The sequence below is a fragment of the Nannospalax galili genome, unplaced genomic scaffold (assembly GCF_000622305.1).
Source record: "Nannospalax galili isolate Female #2095 unplaced genomic scaffold, S.galili_v1.0 scaffold886, whole genome shotgun sequence".
NCBI classification, from domain to species: domain Eukaryota; kingdom Metazoa; phylum Chordata; class Mammalia; order Rodentia; family Spalacidae; genus Nannospalax; species Nannospalax galili.
The window spans coordinates 151,859-170,832 of NW_008355971.1; the positions used below are offsets into that span (position 1 = coordinate 151,859).

General features: G+C 43.0%; 1 protein-coding gene and 1 long non-coding RNA gene across 7 annotated transcripts in view; one reads left to right on the plus strand and one right to left on the minus strand.

Annotated features, from left to right (window-relative positions):
• The window catches only part of Znf382 (zinc finger protein 382), an 18,795-nt gene extending 3,834 nt beyond the window's left edge, over positions 1-14,961 (minus strand). For 2 of the 6 annotated variants that reach the window (XM_008853852.2, XM_008853850.2), the window contains exons 1-4: positions 14,822-14,961; positions 11,007-11,080; positions 8,649-8,775; positions 8,214-8,306 (exon numbers count right to left, since the gene is read on the minus strand). In XM_008853852.2, the coding sequence (XP_008852074.1) occupies positions 8,214-8,306; positions 8,649-8,775; positions 11,007-11,080; positions 14,822-14,864 (337 nt within the window). In that variant the 5' untranslated portion in view covers positions 14,865-14,961. Of the gene's footprint in view, positions 1-8,213; positions 8,307-8,648; positions 8,804-11,006; positions 11,081-14,821 lie in introns of all 6 variants that reach the window. The other 4 variants (XM_029556514.1, XM_029556513.1, XM_008853853.2 and 1 more) reach the window with 3 other exon arrangements.
• Positions 14,962-15,088: 127 nt separating this feature from the next.
• LOC115067779 lies at positions 15,089-18,528 on the plus strand. Its single transcript, XR_003847141.1, has 3 exons — positions 15,089-15,197; positions 15,553-15,730; positions 17,322-18,528. It is a non-coding gene; the product is annotated as an uncharacterized LOC115067779 (long non-coding RNA).
• Positions 18,529-18,974: the final 446 nt, after the last annotated feature.

An 18,974-nucleotide genomic window follows, 5' to 3' on the forward strand; every position in this document is an offset into this window, starting at 1 on the left:
GCCAGGGGATCCAGCACCCTTCTCTGGTCTCTTCAGGTACCCACACACACACACACACACACACACACACACACATACACACACACACACAACCAAACAACCCCCACCCCAAAATTTTAAAAATTGAAACTTAAAAAAAAAAAATCTTCCTGAGCTGGAGAGATGGCTCAGGGTTAAGAGCACATATGGTTTTGCAGAGGACCCATATTTGGTTCCCAGCACCCATGTTGGGTGACTCACAACTGCCTGTAACTCCAGCCTCCAGGGCATCTGATGTCTCTTCTGGTCTTGCACACATGTGCAAACACACAGATGCACATACATACACATAGTAACAAATAAAAGTAAATCTTTAAAAAAAATCTCAATTTACCTTGGCATTTGGAACTTTACTGACTAATTTCCAAATATTTGGGAGTACTTAGAAATAACTTTATTTTTTACCTGAGTCAGTTTTAATCTGGTCAGAGTTATATTCTTTATGATTACCTCTTTTAAATTTATTGATTCTTGCTTTATGGCCCAGCATATAGCGTCTATGCTAGTGAAGGCTCCCTGTGGGATATTCTATAAAGATGAACTGAATGTAGTGATTGATAGAGCCTTTCCAGCTGTGTGTAGACTTACTGATTCTCTTTATTCTCTCTATTACTGAGGGAGGAACATTTATATTCAAAGTTAAAACTGTTACTCCCTTCAGATCCTTTCAGCTTTCATTCATGTACCTCATGCATTCTCAGTGCGGTGACAATGCTCCCATGTTCCTAGGCGTAGTGAAAACCAGATATTGCAGATGGCTCTCCAAGGGCCATCAGAACAGAAACAGAATGCCATTAAATTTTCATGGGGCCTCTACCCACTGAGCCATCTCACTAGCCCCTGAATTATTTTTCGGTTGATTAACTTTTTCTGTTTCTGGGCCATATTTTCCTGCTTCTTCATATGTCTAATCATTTTTTTTGCAACAAGGCCTTGCTATAGTGCACAAACATTTGTGTAATTGAAAAAAAATCTAAAGGGGGCTGGAGAGATGGCTCAGTAGTTAAGAGCACTGGCTGCTCTTGCAGAGGATCCAGGTTTGGTTCTCAGCACCCACATGGCAGCTAACAACCATCCATAACTCCAGTTCCAGGGGATCCAGTGTCCTCTCTGGCCTTCCTGGGCATTGCGTGATACACGCGGCACCTACATACATGCAGGCAAAACACACATACACATAAATTAAAAATAAAAAATTTTGGTCTTTTTGAGACAGGGTCTCCCTGTAGCCCCAGCTGGTCTGGAACTCACTATGTAGATCAGGCTGGCCTTGAACTCACAGAGATCTGCCTGCCTCTGCCTTCCAAGTGCTGGGATTAAAGGTGTGTGCCACCATGCCTGGCAAAAAATAAATAAAATCTTAGGAAAACTCCTAAAAGTCTTTAGGAGGATGATTATAACTAAAGGCGAGATGCGCTAATACATTTTGAAGCCCTGTTAAGGACTATTACAGCAGGACTGTAACTGCCATTGTTTTCAGTGGACCAAATGGGGGGGGGGTTGCCCCTAAAAAAAGAATTACAGCTTTTGATGCTATGTTCCTTCTCCTTGCTGGAATAACTCATGTTCTGGAATGGACTGTCTCATGGAACATCCCACCATCTCCTAACTACTGTTTGTATGTGCAACAAAGTTTGATCGCTTTTTTTTTTTTTTTCTTTTGAGACAGTCTTACTACGTAGCCCAGGTTGGCCTTGGACTCACTGTGTAGACATGGGTGGCCTCAAACTTATGGCAATCCTTTCCTCAGTCTAAGACTGAGATTATAGACATACACCACTACAACCTAGCTCTTGACTCCATTTTTTTTATGATTTACTGATAAGAAATGTTTAGCCTCTCTTGCCTTATCCCTGGGCAAGTCAATAACAGAACTCTCATGTTCTCTGTTGGTGCTATCAAGACTCTAAGCCATACATGTCCATACACAGAACATCCACCTGACCTATTCCTAACCATAATGAACAGCAAAGCGACACTCTTCTTTGCCATCACAGGCCTCTTTAGGACATGTGGGCACCTTCCCTGCTCTCCTCGGGAAGGTTCACTGTGCTAGACTTCAACCAAAATACATGAACCAAACTATGGGGAGGAAAGTAAATTCCATGCTCACACAGGGCAACCATATGACAGCATGTTTACTGTTTAACTTTGTGTTCACATTTAATGTGCATTTTATTTTATTTATTTATTTATTTATTTGGTCTTTTTGAGACAGGGTCTCCCTGTAGCCCCAGCTGCCCTGGAACTCACTATGTAGACGAGGCTGGCCTTGAACTCACAGATCCACCTGCCTCTGCCTCCAGAGTGCTGGGTAAAGGCTTGCGCCACCACACCTGGCCTTAATGTGCATTTTAAAAAGTACACTTTACACCATATACCATGGAGGCTTTGCTTTCTTTAGATCTTGGTCATTTTTGTATGTTTCATTTTATCCTCTTTTTTTCTTGATGTCAATTGTGGGACCTGTTTTAACACCCTATTCTGCAAATTCTACCTATCATCTCTACTTTTTAGGCTTGATTTTATTGACTGAAATTTTTCTTTTTTTGTAACTTTGTGTTTGTTTGTGTGTGTGTGTGTGTGTGTGTGTGTGTGTGTACATGTGACACAGCATGTGTATGGAGGTCAGAGAACAACTTGTAAGAGTTGGTTCTCTCCTTTCATCATGAGGGTCCTAGGGATCAAACTCATGTCCTTAGTTGTGCAGCAAGTGCCTGACCTGCTGAGCATCTCACTAGCTCCTGAATTATTTTTCTATTGACTAATTTTTCCCATTTATGGGCCACATTTTCCTGCTTCTAATCATTTTTCTGAGAAAGGGTCTTGCTATATTGCACAGACTGGCTTCAAATTCCTGCATAAAAGTATACCAAAATATTAGCAAACCTATTCCAGCAATCCATAACAAGGGTAGTATATTTTGTCAAGTGGGTTCATTCAGGAAATGCAGTATTGGTTTAAAACTCAGATAAAGCAATGTATCGTAAGTTGGAACAGACTGAAGAAGAAAGTATGATTCCCTCAACAGACGCAGAAAAAACATTGTTAAAACACTCATTCAAGAGCCAGGCAGGGTGATGCACATCTTTAATCCCAGCACTCAGGAGGCAGAGGGGAGAGGATCTCTGTGAGGTCAATGCCAGGCTGGTCTACATAGCAAGTTGAGGCCAGCTCAGGCTACAGGGAGACCCTATCTCAAACAACAACAAAATACTCATTTAAAATGAAACTCTCAGAAAACCATGTAAGAGGAGAACTTTTGAATTTGGTGAGAAGCATTTATAAAGATTCTACAGTTAACACTGAGCATAAAATAAGTTAGTGAACTGTGAGCATGCCCACTCGCTACTTTAATATTGTAGTATTGTCCTAGGACAGTTTAGTCAGTAAGGTGCATGGGAACCTGAGTTCAATCCCCCAAATCCACGTAAAAACAGCTAGGCACAGTGGTTCATGCTTGCGGTCACAGTGCTGGGGAGGGGAGATAGGCAGATTCTTAGGCTTGCTGGCTAGCGAGCCTAGTCTACTTGGTGAGTCTCAGGGCAGTGAGAGACTGTCCCCTCAAAAAAACAAGTGGGGGCCGGGGTGGCGGCATACGCTTTAATCCTAGCACTGGGGAGCCAGAGGCAGGAAGATCTCTGTGGGATTGAGGCCAGCCTGATCTACATAGTGAGTTCCAGGCCAGCTGGGGCTACAGTGAGACCCTGTCTCAAAAGACAAAACAAAAAAACAAGTGGAAGTCACCTGAAGAACAGTATTTGAAGCTGTCCTTTGGCCTACACACACACACACACACACATGCACACAAAGACCATGAAAATATGCCTAACATAAAAATGCACAGAGGATGGCCAGGCGTGGTGGTGCACGCCTTTAATCCCAGCACTCGGGAGGCAGAGGCAGGCGGATCTCTGTGAGTTCAAGGCCAGCCTGGTCTACATACTGAGTTCCAGGACAGCTGGGGCTACAGGGAAACCCTGCTTCAAAAAGACAAAAAAAAAAAGACCAAAAAAGCACAAAGAGGGGCTGGAGAGTTGGCTCAGTGGTTAAGAACACTGACTGTTCTGACAGAATCCCAGCACCCACATGGCAGCTAACAACTGTCTGTAACTCCAGTTCCAGGGGATCCAACAGCTTCTTCTGTCCTCCTTGGGCATTGTATGACACAGGTGCACTTACTTACATGCAAGCATAACACTCATAAAATAAAAAAATAAAATATTTTTAAAAATGCAAAAAGAAATGAAAGTACACATTTGCAAATATAGACATAAAATATTTTTATATCAAGAGTGCATTTTGTGTGTGTGTGTGTACGTGTCTGTGTGGGTGTGAGTGCACATGCACATGAGTGCCCATATATGTGCCGATGTGTGTGTTGGGGATAGACGTTGATAGTTGGTGTCTTCAATTGCTTTCCACCTTATTTTGTGAGACAGAGTCTGTCACTGAAACTGGAGCTTGCTGATCAGGCTCAACTGGTTGGTCAGCAAGCCCCAGGGATTCCTGTCTCTGCCTCCCCTGTGCTGGGATTCCAGGCCCATGCTGCTGCATTGAGCTGTTAATGTGGGTGCTGGGGACTGAACTCAGGCCAGACTGACCATCTCCCCAGCCCCAAGAGTGCACATTAAAAGTAGATTTGTTTTTTATTTATGCGTATGTATGTGTATGTGCATATGCATGCACAGAGGCCAAAAGGTGTTGGATCCCCTAGAGCCGGAGTCACAGGTGGTTGTGCCATCTGATGGAGGTGTTGGGAACTGAACTCTGCAAGAGCCGTGAATGTTCATAATCACTGAGCTATTATCTCTCCAGCCCCAGGAGTGCACATTATCTATGTAGAAAATCTAAAAAATGTGCATTAGTGAGAAGGGTATGTTCTGAGAAACCCACAGGATACCTGAAACAGCAGACAATACTTAGCTCCATATAGAATATGTTATTTCTTTTCTTTTGCCTTTTTGAGACAGGGTCAGGTGGATCTCTGTGAGATCAAGGCCAGCCTGATCTCCATAGTGAGTTCCAGGCCAGCTAGGGCTACAGGGAGACCCTGTCTCCAAAACAAAAAACAAAAATCAGGGCTGGAGAGATAGCTCAGCAGTTAATAGCACAGGCTGCTCTTGCAGAGGACCAGAGTTTGATTCCCAGCACCCACATGGTGGCTAAAAACCATCCAGAGCTCCAGTTTCAGGGAATCTGACACCCTCTTCTGACCTCTGTGAACATCACACAACAGGGGTACAGTTACATAGATGCAGGCAACACACTCATACACTCAAAAAAAAGAAAAAAAAAGAAAAAAAAAAACCCCAAAATGTCAAGACATACCACCAGAATCACCAAATACAAAACAGTAGTAACATCAAAACACAGAAAAGAATGTGGGACAATCAAATTTCTCAGGTCTAACTCATAATTCCTGAAAAGGTGAAACACATCCTTGCTTTGGCTTAGCACCTATTTACTGAGGAGAAATAAATGTCTGTTTACAAACATTTTATAAGGTTTAGCCTCAGCCTTGTTTGTAATAGCTCCAAATGGCTCCAAACTAGAAACAGCCCAGGACATTTGACTAGAAACAGCCCAGGTATATTTGAATAATAGTCATTCTATGATGAAAATAACTGACTTAGACATCCAAAAACGTGTATCAATCTCTCAGACATGAAGCCAAGTGAAAGAAAACACACAAAACTAATCTAAGAAAATTCACAACCTACGGACTGGAGAAATGGCTCAGTAGTTAAGAGCACTGGCTGCTCTTGCAGAGGACTCACCCAGGGTTGGTTCCCAGCACCCACATGGCAGCCGACAACTGTCTTTTAACTCCAGTTCCAGGGGATCTGATGCCCTTTTTTGGCCTCCATGAACATTGTATGACATGGGTACACTTACATATATCCAGGCAAAACACTCATACACATAAAATAAAAATAATAAAAGACTTTTTTTTTTTGGTCTTTTTAAGACAGGGTCTCCCTGTAGCCCAAGCTGTCCTAGAACTCACTATGTAGACCAGGCTGGCCTTGAACTCACAGAGATCCGCCTGCCTCTGCTTCCGAGTGCTGGGATTAAAGGCGTGCACCACCACGCCCGGCAATAAAAGACATTTTAAAAATTCATAACTTAGTGGGAGGGAATGGCCTGGAAGAAGCTCGATGAGAATTATGGGGCTAACGGAAGCATTTCTTATCTTGATTGGGGATTTGGATACATGAGTTAATACTTTTGTCAGACTTTTAAAGAACTCTAGACTTGAGATCTCTATGTAGATACTGCTTACAAAGCCTACAATGGAGTCTTGGTACAAACACTAGGCAAAGAAGGAAAAGATTTGCAAGGAAAGTGATGTTCAAAACTAAAATTTACATTCTAAAGGCATGAAAGTCAGCAATATATAGGCTTTTCACAGATTTCACACTTAAAAATTCATACATATGCCAGGCATGGTGGCACAAGCCTTTAGTCCCAGGACTCAGGAGGCAGAGACGGGTAGATCTTTGTGAGATCGAGGCCAGGCTGGTCTCCATAGGGAGTTTCAAGTTAGCTCAGGGTATCGTAGGGGAGACCCTGTCTCAAAAAGACCAAAAAAATTCATATATGCCATCAAAAAAATCTGGAAAATAAGCTGGGTATGGTACACACCTTTAATTCCAGCACTCAAAGGCAGAGGCAGGCAGATCGCTATGAATTTGAGGCCAATTTGATCAGCAAAGCAAGTTCCAGGCCAACCATACCTACATAGTGAAACTTGGTCTCAAAAAACAAAACCAAGCAAAACAAAACCCAAAACAAGTGCTGGTAAAAATGTGCAGAATTGAGCCAGGTGTGGTGGTGCATGCTTTTAATCCCAGCACTCGGGAGGCAGAGGCAGGCGGATCTCTGAGAGTTCAAGGCCAGCCTGATCTACATAGTGAGTTCCAGGACAGCTGGGGCTACAGGGAGACCCTGTCTCAAAAAAAAAAAAAAAAAAAAAAAAAAAGACAAAACAATGTGCAGAACTGGAACTGCTGTGCACTGCGGGAGGAATGGGAACATGTTGCTGTTCTATGGATAACGGTTTGGTTGAGTCTTCAAAACTGAAACGTGGATTTGCCATACAAGCCAGCTCTTCTATTTCTAGGTATACACCCAAAGACACTGAGAGCAAGGATCTGAGCTGATGTTTGTTTACCTGTGTACACAGAAGCCAAAAGATGCCAGTAATGGACAAAGGAGCAAGCAAAATGGACAATGCAGTATTTATCAGCCTTAAAAATGAAGGAATTCTAACATTCTACAACACAGATGAACACTGTGGACATTAAGTGAAGACAGTCATAGAAAGGACATATACTGTATGATGCTATTCATGAGAAGTCATAACATAATCAAATTCCCAGAGGCAGAAAAGAGAATGATGCTTGCTGGGAAACAGAGATAATGGAAAGCTACTGTTCGAAGGGTGCAGGGTTTCAGTTTTGCAAGATAATGTCTTCTGGAGATAGATGGTGGTGATGGTTGCACAAAAATGTGGATGTACTCTATACCACTGAAATATATGCTTAAAAATGCTTAAGATGGGGGCTGGATAGATGGCTTAGTGGTTAAGAACACTTGCTGCTCTTGTAGAGGACCCAGGTTCAGTTCCCAGCACCCACATTGAGTGGCCCACACCTCCTGTAACTTCAGTTCCGAGAGATCCAACATCCTCTTTTGGCCTGTGCAGACACTGTCATGCACATGGTACACATACACACATGAAAGCACTTTCACATACACATAAAATAAACATAATAAAAATTTTAAAATGATTAAGATGGTAAGTTGCATTTTACTACAATTAAAAAAATAAGCCGGGCGTGGTGGCACACGCCATTAATCCCAGCACTAGGGAGGCAGAGGCAGGCGGATCTCTGTGAGTTCAAAAAAAAGACCAAAAAAGAAAAAAAGAGATCCCTACAAACATTCAAATCTGTCAAATCCCTGAGATTTAATGCCTCGTGGATTTTTTTTTTCCTCTGGAGCATGAACAGCTGTGTTTATTTCCCCCAATTTTACTTTTTTTTTCTTATAGCATTGGTGATCAAACCCAGGGCCTTGCATGTGCTAGGAGCCCTGGCAAGAGCTCTACCACTGAGTTATGTCTCCATGCCCTTTCACTGACTGAATTTTTATTTGTACAGACTCACCTAGATAGTTCTGACTTGGAAAAATTCTCTCTGTCCATAGCTCTTCTCCTTGTTCCAACTTGCGGATCATATCAGGCTTTGTTATATGAAACCCTGATAATGAAAAAAGGAGAGAGAGACAGAGAGAGAGAGACAGAGAGAGAGAGAGATAGAGGGAGGGAGGGAGGGGAGAGAGAACAAGATTTCTCTAAGCTGTTTGGACTTCAAACTGTTAAGAAACATACAGCTTCACCCAGCAGAACAAATTAATGTTTTATCATAGTTAATACTTTATACTAGGCAGGTGAGAATATATCATATAATTGAATATACAGTAATATTCTGCTAGTAAAGAGATTCACAGTGGGTTGAGGAGATGGCTCAGTATGTAATGTGCTTGCTGTGCAAACATGAGGATCTGAGTTTGGAATTCTGGGAAGCATGCGTGACACTTACCCACAGAGATAAAGTGGCAATAGTTTTCCAACATCACATCCCTGTAGAGGGCCTTCTGAGCAGGATCCAGTTGCTGCCACTCCTCCTGGGTGAAGTCTACAGTCACATCCTTGAATGACACTGATCCCTGTAAGGGCACAGTCTAGTAGTTCATCCTGAAGTTATCAGAAATGGGTGAGAACTAAATATTGAAGACCTCATTCTGCCAATGTTCAGTGGTCAAACTAGTTTTCTTAACAGTGCTTTATAAAAGAAAATTCTTTCTGAAAATACAAAATACATGCAGCAGTACTTGTTATCTCATGTTTAAAAAATACTTAGAGGGGCTGGAGAGATGGCTCAGCAGTTAAGAGCACTGGCTGCAGAGAACCTGGGTTCGATTCCCAGCACCCACATGATGGCCAGCAACTTCTGTAACTCCAGTTCCAGGGGATCCAATGCCCTTTTCTGACCTCTGAGGGCACTGTACAACATGGGTGCACTTACATAACATGCAGGCAAAATAACCATACACATAAAAAAACAGAAATAACAAATTTAAAGGCTGAGGAATTTTGTGAAAGAACAGCCATCTATAACTCCAGTTCTAGGGGATCTAATGCCCTCTTCTGGCTTCTGCAGGCATTGCAGTTACACACGGGTACACTTACATACATGCAGGCAAAACACTCATAGACATAAAAATAAATAAATAAAAACTTTAAAGAAGACTGGAGAAGGCTTAAAGTATGTTATGTTGGAAAGAAGATTAAGTAACCACTGTTAGAGAGTATGCTGCAGAGATCAAGGCTGGCATTAGTAGGCTGACATGGTTCCGACATGGTACAGTGTTAAGAAAACTGGTCATGAATTGCCTGTAGAATGAAAAAGACAGACACAGCTCTTGGGTTATCTGCACAGACAAGTATGTGAGTACTGGGAGTAAAAAATGAAAGAGGAGCAGGATGTGTAAGTGCATCTGTGTCATGCAATGCCTGCAGAGTTCAGAAGAAGGTGTCCTCTGGAACTGGAGTTATGGACAGTTGTTAGCTGCCCGTATGGGTGCTAGGAATCGAATCTGGGTCTTCTGCAAAAGCAGCCAGTGCTCTTAACCGCTAAGCCATCTCTCCAGCCCCTTATTTCCTACTTTATTACAAAACCTAGCTTAGAGATGAAGTAGATTTTCTCATGTCTGTTCCTTGAGTACTCACAATTTAGATCTCAAATCAGTGTCAAAATAAGATGGATTCACTCAAGTATAATATGTTTCTTGGGGCTGGAGAGATGGCTCAGCAGTTAAGAGCACTGACTGCTCTTGCAGAGGTCCTGGTTTTGATTCCCAGCACCCACATGGCAGCTACGAACCATCCTTAGCTCCAGTTCCAGAGGAATCCAAAGCTCTCTTCTGATGTCTGTGGCATTGCATGACACAGGTGCACTCACATACATGCAGGCAATACACTCGTACACATAAAATAAAAATAATAAATATTTTTAAAAAATAGTCTGACAGATAAAATTTAAAAAATAATGTTTCTCGGCCGGGCATGGTGGCGCATGCCTTTAATCCCAGCACTCAGGAGGCAGAGGCAAGTGGATCTCTGTGAGTTCAAGGCCAGCCTGGTCTATATAGTGAGTCCCAGGACAGCTGGGGCTACAGGGAGACCTTGTCTCAAAAAAGACCAAAAAAAAAAAAATAATAATAATAATGTTTCTCTTTAAGCAAAGATAGTACATTTTTATTCTATTTATATTTTGTGAGAGAATAGACAAAGAAGCCAGTGAATGATATAACCAATCAATACTTGAACACTGGTTATAATTTGAAAGTGTATCTGGAGGAGGCTTAAATTTATTTGGTTGGAATCAGGTACCAGGCTTGGAGGTATCAGTGAGGCAGGTGAGTCATCTAAGGGAATTTGGGACGGCACAGCCCTTAAGTTTGTATCTCATGTCATCTGTTTGGTTTCCCTTATGTGAGCCTTAACTAGAGACCTAGTTGAGACCTGGTCCTAATCTGGAGACTTTTTCATGGAAGAAAATCCCAGTATCCAGGCAGTTGAAGCAACACTGCTAAACAGATGGTAATATTCCTTGAAAGAAAAGAAAGGAGGGCCTGGAGAGATGGCTCAGCAGTTAAGAACACTGGTTGTTCTTGCAGAAGACCCGGGTTCAAATCCCAGCACCCACATGGCAGCTAACAACTGTCTGTAACTCCAGTTCCAGGGGATCCAACAGCCTCTTCTGTCCTCCGCGGGCATTGCATGACATGGGTATACTTACCTACAGGCAGGCAATACACGCATACACATAAAATATAAAAATAAATAAAATATTTAAAAATATTAAAAAAAGAAAAGAAAGGAAACATCACCTCACCTTAGACATGGCTTTGATGTTTGTAAAAGATGAATCTCGTTGTTTGAGCGCTTCTCTTGGAAAAGGGAAGAGTCCTATAAAAGCAAAGATGGAGGTAAAGAAAGATGGGAAGAAAAGATGCTCCAATTAGAGCCTTCAGAATAACTTAGAGCTGCATACATTTTCACTGTTTCCACATATGCCCACTCCGAGTACACTTCAGAAATCTAGGACAGCTAGTGTGAAAATGGACAAGCTTTCTCTTCAGCACCAGAAACCTAGTCTCCTGTTGCGGTGGAATGATTCTGGGAACCCTGTTGCATAGCTTGGAAATGGAACATTTTGTTTTGTACATTTTAAATATGCTTCAATTTCCCAAAGGAGCACAGGTTTACTATTTCCAAGCTCCCTTTCGTTGGCTGGCGATGTAGCTCAGTGGCAGGGCACTTGCCTAGGATGAACAAGACTCTGAGTTCTATCCTCATCACTGCCCAAACCACAAATTGTTCTTATAGTCTTTCTGCTGGTTTACACTGTCACCAGCAGTGCATGAGTTTACCTTCCCAAGCCCTGATAAATACAGTTGAGAATATTTTATCTTTGCTGATCAGTTGTAACCTTTAGTTTGTTTTGTTTTTGAGACAGAGTCTCCCTATAGCCCCAATTGGATTGGAACTCACTATGTAGACCAGGCTGGCCTTGATCTCACAGAGATCTCTGCCTGCCTCTACCTCCCAAGTGCTGGGATTAAAGGTGTGCACTACCAGGCCTGGCTCATGACCTTTAGTTTTAAAGGTATGTACTTCTTATTATGAGAATAACCTTCCTTTAATTTTTAAAACATTCCTTTTTTTGGTAATAGCACCTGCTTATAGTATGTTCCAATTTTGCCACGGGTTTTATTTCCTAGTTTGTTGACAATACCTTCTCTTTGTGCTTTGGTTTTTCAAAAAGTTTTAAAAATTTATTTTTATTTTATGTGCATAAGTGTTTTGCCTGCATGTATGTGAGTGCACCAATGTGCGTGCAATGCCAACGGAGGTGAGAAGTGGACATTGGAGCCTCTGGAGCTGGAGTTACGGATGGTTGTTAGCTGCTCTGCAAGAGCAACCAGTGCTCTTAACTGCAGAGCCATCTCTCCTGCCCCCCCCCCGCTCCTCTTTCTGGTTTTTTTGATACATGGTCTCCTTGTACCTTGTAGCTGTAACTGGCCAGGAACTTGCTATGTAGACCAGGCTAGCCTCAATCTCACAGCTATCTGCCTGCCTCTGCCTCCCAAGGGTTAGGACTAAAGGAATACACTGTTATGCCTGACTTCTGTGTGTGTGTGTGTTTCCAGTGCCTGGGACTGAGCCCAGGGCCCCATCTATACTAGGCAAGTGCTCTACCACCGAACTATATACTCAGACCTTGCCTTCTGTTTAAGATGCAAATAATTTTAAGAATTGATTTTCTTAGTTTCCTTGTGTGGTTTATTTTTCCCTGGTAAATTCTTTTAGCAATACCACATATCATATAATCAATGTTTCCTCAATTAATATCAAATGCCATCTTTATCATATATTAATTTCCCCATATGCTGAAAATACCTGGGTTTTCTACTTTCCATTTCGTCTCTACTAATTTACCTGTACCCACTATTTAAGAAGCACAGTTATGTGGCTGGAGAAATGGCTCAGTGGTTAAGAGCACTGGCTGCTCTTGCAGAAGACCTGGGTTCAGTTCCCAGCACCCACAGGGCAGCTAACAACTATTCATTAACTCCAATCCCAGGGGATCCAATGCCCTCTTCTGACCTCTACAGGCATTGTACTACTCATCAGTGCACTCACATACATGCAGGCATAACACTCACATAATATAAAATAAATAAACAAAATATGTTTTTAAAAAGCATAGTTATTGAAATTATTATCAGGGTGTTAGTAGTTAATTTAAGGATTAAGTGTTGCAGAAGACTTTTTAGTAGCATACATATGGAAACAGAAAAGAAACTGTTACTGAATATGTTAAAGCTGTAATGAAATGCTTCTTCTAATCATGTAGTTATTAAAATTAAAAAAAAATTACTTCATGTTAAATAGTAGAGGTGATAAACATTACCAGTGAAATCTACCTGATGACTTTAGATCCATACTCAGGTACTAAGGATCCTACCTGATGACTTTATATCCATGCTCAGATGCCAAGGAGCTCAGAAAGTAACCAACTGTGACTAGTAATAATCATATATATATTGGTTAGAAACGCATGTGCAAACAGCTTAATGTCAATTGCATTAAAAAAGAATTTTTCTGTAATAAAAAAGCATAGTTATTGAAATTATTATCAGGGTGTTAGCAGTTAATTTAAGGATTAAGTGTTGCAGAGGACTTTTTAGTAGCATACATACGGAAACAGAAAAGAAACTGGCCATTCTTGCCAATTCGGGGGCTTCCATATGGAGGGAATAACATTTGGTTAAGTCTGAAGTACTGACTAGAACAGTGAATATTCCAATTAGCAAAATAACTTTTTTTTTTTTTTTTGTCTTTTTGAGACAGGGTCTCCCTGTAGCCCCAGCTGTCCTGGAACTCACTATGTAGACCAGGCTGGCCTTGAACTCATAGAGATCTGCCTGCCTCTGCCTCCCAAATTCTGGGATTAAAGGCATGCACCACCACACCTAGCCAAAATAACTTTTTATTACCAAAAAAAAAAAAAAAAAAAAAAAAAATGAGACTGGTCTTGTAATTAAAAGAGTACTAAATTTTTAAAAATAATTTCCAGTTGAAGAAAAATCCACTTACATAGACATACTGAAAGTGATAATTATGGGTAAAAAGTGTTACTTTTCCTTCGTGGTCCCATGCCACGTTGTTCATTTCGGCACTGTTTTTATTTAGCATGGTGCTTACAGGTAATTAACTTCACCACCCACGAATTAGGAAAATCTTACCCACTCCTTTCCAATATTAATACCACTGCATTATTTACTAATTTACTGTATTATTTACTATTTACTGCATTATTTGCTAAATTGCTACCAAGTTAAAAATTTTGAGGCAGGCTTAATGGCTACTAATCAGACAACCAAACATTACACAACTGCTAGGCTTAGTGATGCATACCTGTAATTCCAGTACTAAGTTCAAGGCTAGTTTGGGCTACATCATGAGCGCCTCCCCGCCCCCCCATTACACAGTCAACTACATGTGGCCGTACAAAGTACCTTAATCACTTCATTAGTAAGGTTATCATCGTCATAAAACCATCAGAAATAACAGTAGGACACACCCACGTGCAGTTATAGTCAATCAAACATCCTTCAGAACACCACCAACCCACAGCTTCACACGTCATTCATAACCACAGAACATCCTACAATCCCAGGTAAAGTCATAATCACGTTCATAAACCACTTTCAATTCCCCTCGCTTTCATAGCGTCACATACAACTCACACCTAATCTAAAAATAGACGGATGCAACAGAAACTCTAAACAAGACACGTCATCCATCTTTCTTACATCCTGAGAATCGCACCCCCCATCCCGCCAACCCCCCCCCAAAAAAACCCCAAAAAACAACAACAACAAAAAAAAACCAACCCAAACACATCAGGTTGCATCCAGAGGGCCAACCCCCAATATTCACCCTACCCCTCACAGGCGACATCTGTGCTGGGCAGTGACCGGCTCCCAGCGACACAGCTTCCCCTGCGTGGAGCGGACACCCCTGCATCAAGTTCCCTGGGGGTCACCGGCGGTCATCCTCAGGGTCACGCCCACGAACCACGCCCGAGGCCCTGCTCCCCAGCTCTAGGTGTCGGGGTCCCGCTCCCCGTCCCCAAATTACCAGGCCCGGTCCGGACTCTCGGTTTCCTCCCCCGCCTCGCCATCTGGTTTGGCTCTGTCCGGCAGCTCCCGGGATCCAGAGCATCCAGGTGGCTGCTCAGCCTCCACAGCAGCCGAGTACCAGGCACCCTCCCCCCCGTCCCCCCCCCCCGCTGCCTCTCAGCCGTCTGCGCTTGCGCAGTCGCGCCGGGGGGGCGGGGGGGGGGCGTGCGCTCTCCCAGGAGCCTCCGGGGCGGCCCGTTAATTGTTACGTGCTTGTCGCCCGCGCTTCAGAAGTTGATCCGGCGTCCGCTCGGCTGCTTTCGGGGTTGGATGCTCCCGTGGACCTCGGCTTCGGGATCACGTTCCTCTCGTGGTTATCTTGTCCTGGGGGGGCGGTGAGATGCGGTCACCCGGGTGGGAGAGGCGCCCCGGAAGTCCCCAGATGGGAAGGGGCGTGCGCGGGCTGCAGCCTCGCGTCCGCTCCTTGGTGGTCGCATGTCCCAGTGTGCGTCTGCAGGGTGCCTGGTTGCGTGTGACAGTGTCGGGCTGTGTGCAGTGTGGGGAGCGTTTGACCGGTTCTGATGGGGTTTGAGGGGATTGAACTGGGGCGGGGCCTCTGGAGTCACCGTAATTCTATGGGGACTATAGACATGCCATGCTGTGACCAAATGATCCTGTGACAGCACTGTAGATGGATCAAAACTGGACTGGCCCAATTGACCCCCATCCCATCTTCATCATTTTGTTTAGTACGGTGGGATTTCATTTGGACGGTTCTGGGCTGAAAATGATGTGACAGAGGAAGAGGCTTCTGCAGTGCTTTCATCTTTGCATTCTGTATCCGTTGTCCTGCCCAAATGCATAACACACGGAAGGAATACAGTGTCGCTTATTCTGGGAGGGACAGTGGGGTGCACGGATGGTCATGGTAAGTTCCATCGTTTCCTGGAATTTGTGCACTGGGATTCCTTTCCCTGCCTCTGTCCTTTCACCTTACAGACACACTGCATGCACAGCGTATAGTGAATCAGCTACTAAAGGGGAAGTTGGATATTTGAGGCCTAGATGAAGGTTCTAACGGACAAGCACAGCCTTGTGTTTGGTATGGAAATCTTAGAGCTGGAATTACCCCCCAAAGTAGAGTCCTGAAAAGGTGGGCTATTGAAGGCCCAAGAATAGGGTTCCAGTGATCCTTTTTGAAAATGGGGGTGGGATGATTTGTATATTGCATATTCATGACATTTTCATTGCTCTGTAGAAAACAGCGGTGAATGTAAAAAACAAAACAAAAAAACAAAAAACAGATTCCAGGGACTGGCACCCTGGCTCAGCAGTTAAGAACACTGACTATTCTTGCAAAGGACCATGGTTCAAATCACAGCACCCACATGGCAGCTACCAACCAGCTGTAACTCCAGTTCCAGAGGATCCAATGCCTTCTGTCTTCCACAGGCACTGCATGACATGGGTGCACCTGAATACATGCAGGCATAACACATTTATACACATAAAAAAATAGATAAAGTTTAAAAGTGGGGGTGCTGGAGAGATAGCTAAGTGGTTAAGAGCACTGACTGTTCTTGCAGAGGACATGGGTTCAGTTCCCAGCACCCACATGGCAGCTAACAACCATCTGTAACTCCAGTTCCAGGGCATGCAAAACCTTATGACCTCTTTGGGCATTGCACAACACAGGTGCACTTACATACATGCAGGGAATACACTCATACACATAAAAATAATAATATTTTTTTGAAAAAGAAAAAACAGTCGGGCATTGTGGTGCATGCCTGTAGTCCCAGCACTTGGGAGGCAGAGGCAGGTGGATCTCTGTGAGTTCAAGACCAGCCTGGTCTACATAGTGAGTTCCAGGACAGCTGGGGCTACAGGGAGACCCTGCTTCAAAAAGACAAAAACACACACACACACACACACACACACACACACACACAACAGATTCCAACCCTAGGCTTTAGTGACCCTTGATTTTCTTTATGATACAAGGAAGAGTCACAGTATTTACATTCCCTCTTATACTTTTGAGTATGTGTAACATGGGTGATGGAGTCTTGCTATCGCTGAACAAAGTGTGCTTACTTTGCTTCTCTGAGCTCCTGGAAAGGCTGGGCATGTCATGAAGCCTTTCCTACTTTCTTTTTTTTTAAATCTTTTTTATTGTATGTATATGACTATTATGTCCGCATGTGTGTAAGCACCCCCATGTTGTGCAGTGCCGGCAGAGGACAGAAGAGGTGTCGGATCCCCTGGAACTGAAGTTACAGATAGTTGTTAGCCTCTGTGTGGGTGCTGGGATTGGAACTCAGGTCCTCTGCAAGAATAGCCAGTGCTCTTAACTGTTGATCCATCTCTCCAACCCCTTCCTTTCCCACTTTCTATGCTTTACTGCATTCCAAAAGAAGAAACTTGAGAGAAGAAAAGCACTGCAGGTGTACATTTTAAAGCCAAGCTAGAAGTCATGCTGAGTTTTCTTGTGTATAAAATACCTTTTTGCTTTTCAGGATGTGGAATCACTTCATCTGAAATGCCCCACCCAAGAGTGACATCATCTATCTGGTTTCTAGGCCTTTCCTTCCTTTTCATGTCACAATTCAAGTTACAGTCCATCACTGGGAAGAATCAAGGCAGGAACCTGGATCCATTGGGCACATCCAGAGTCAAGGGCAAAGAGAAATGAATGCGTGCATGGTTAGTACTCCTCTGGCTCTCTCCACTCTTACACAGTCAGGGCCCCAAGGCAGGGAATAGTGCTGCCCACTTTCAGGCTGGATCTTCCCACAGCAATGAAGGCAGTCAAGACAGTCCCTCACAGATGTGTCTACAGGCAAACCTGATGTAGACAGTCCCTTACTGAGACTCTCTTTCCAGGTGATTCTAGGTTGCGTCATGTTACAATCTAACCATCACACAGGGGGACAAGATTTCCATTACCTTATCAAATGCCCTTCCTAGAATTAATCTGTGCATGTGTTTAAGAGTTCACACGGAGGCTGGATGTGTCCTCAATTGATCTCCCACTTTATTTCTTTTGTTTTTTTTAACCATATATATATGTGCGTGCATTATGTACATGCATGTATGGGTATATGTGTTCTATGGTGTATATATGATGGTTCGAGGACAATGCCTTCCATCTTTCCATGGGTTCCAGGGATCAGGCTTGTACAAAAAGCTTTTTACTCACTGAGTCATCTTAGCTTTTGAGACAGGGTCTCTTACTGAACCTGGAGCTCACTCAATTAGCTAGGCTGACTAGCCAGTGAACTCCAGGGATCTGCCTGTCTGTGCATCTGCCTGTCCCCACTCCCCCAGAACGGGGTTATAGATGTAAACAACAGCATACAGCTTTTATGTGAGTTCTGGGGATCCCAACAAGCACTTTGCTGACTCAGCCGTAGCACTGAGGACTATGACCACATGGCAGTGCATATTGTCTCTAGTCTCTTTTTAATCTAAGCTTTTTCATTACATAGTAGTCCTCTACATGGTGATTTGCTCTAGAGGAGACCAATACTAACGTAGAATTACACAGTAGATACTAAAGATCTTCAGAGGCTTGAGGAAAAAACAGCAAAATTAGAGGTGGTTGGATTTGTTTTAGTAAGTAAATAAAAGCTTTGTTTTGGAGAACTTTAAGATGAATAATATTGGGGCTGGAGAGGTGACTGACTCAGTGGTTAAGAGCACTGGCTGTTCTTGCAGAGAACTGGGGTTCATTTCCCAGCACCCACATGGTACTAACAGCCGGTCATCTGTAACTCTATTTCCAGGGGATCTGACACCCTCTTCTGACCTCCTCGGGCATGGGTGCACTTACATACATGCAGGCAATACACTCATACACATAAAACTAATAACAAATACATATATTTTAAAATATTTATTATTTTTATTTTATGTGTATGTGTGTAATGAACCCAGTTCTTCTGTAAGAACAGTCTGTGTTCTTAACTGCCGAGCCATCTCTCCAGCCCCATAACAAATATTTTTTTAAAAGATTTTATCAAGCGTAAGAATATTTTGGGGATTATGTATGTGTGAGAGATCGATCAGGAAGGACAGAAGCACCAGGAAGATGGCACATAGTCCCTTTCAGGTTTGGGCAGTATACTCAACATCTTTCTGTTCTGTGCTTTATTTTTTGTTAAGTGTGA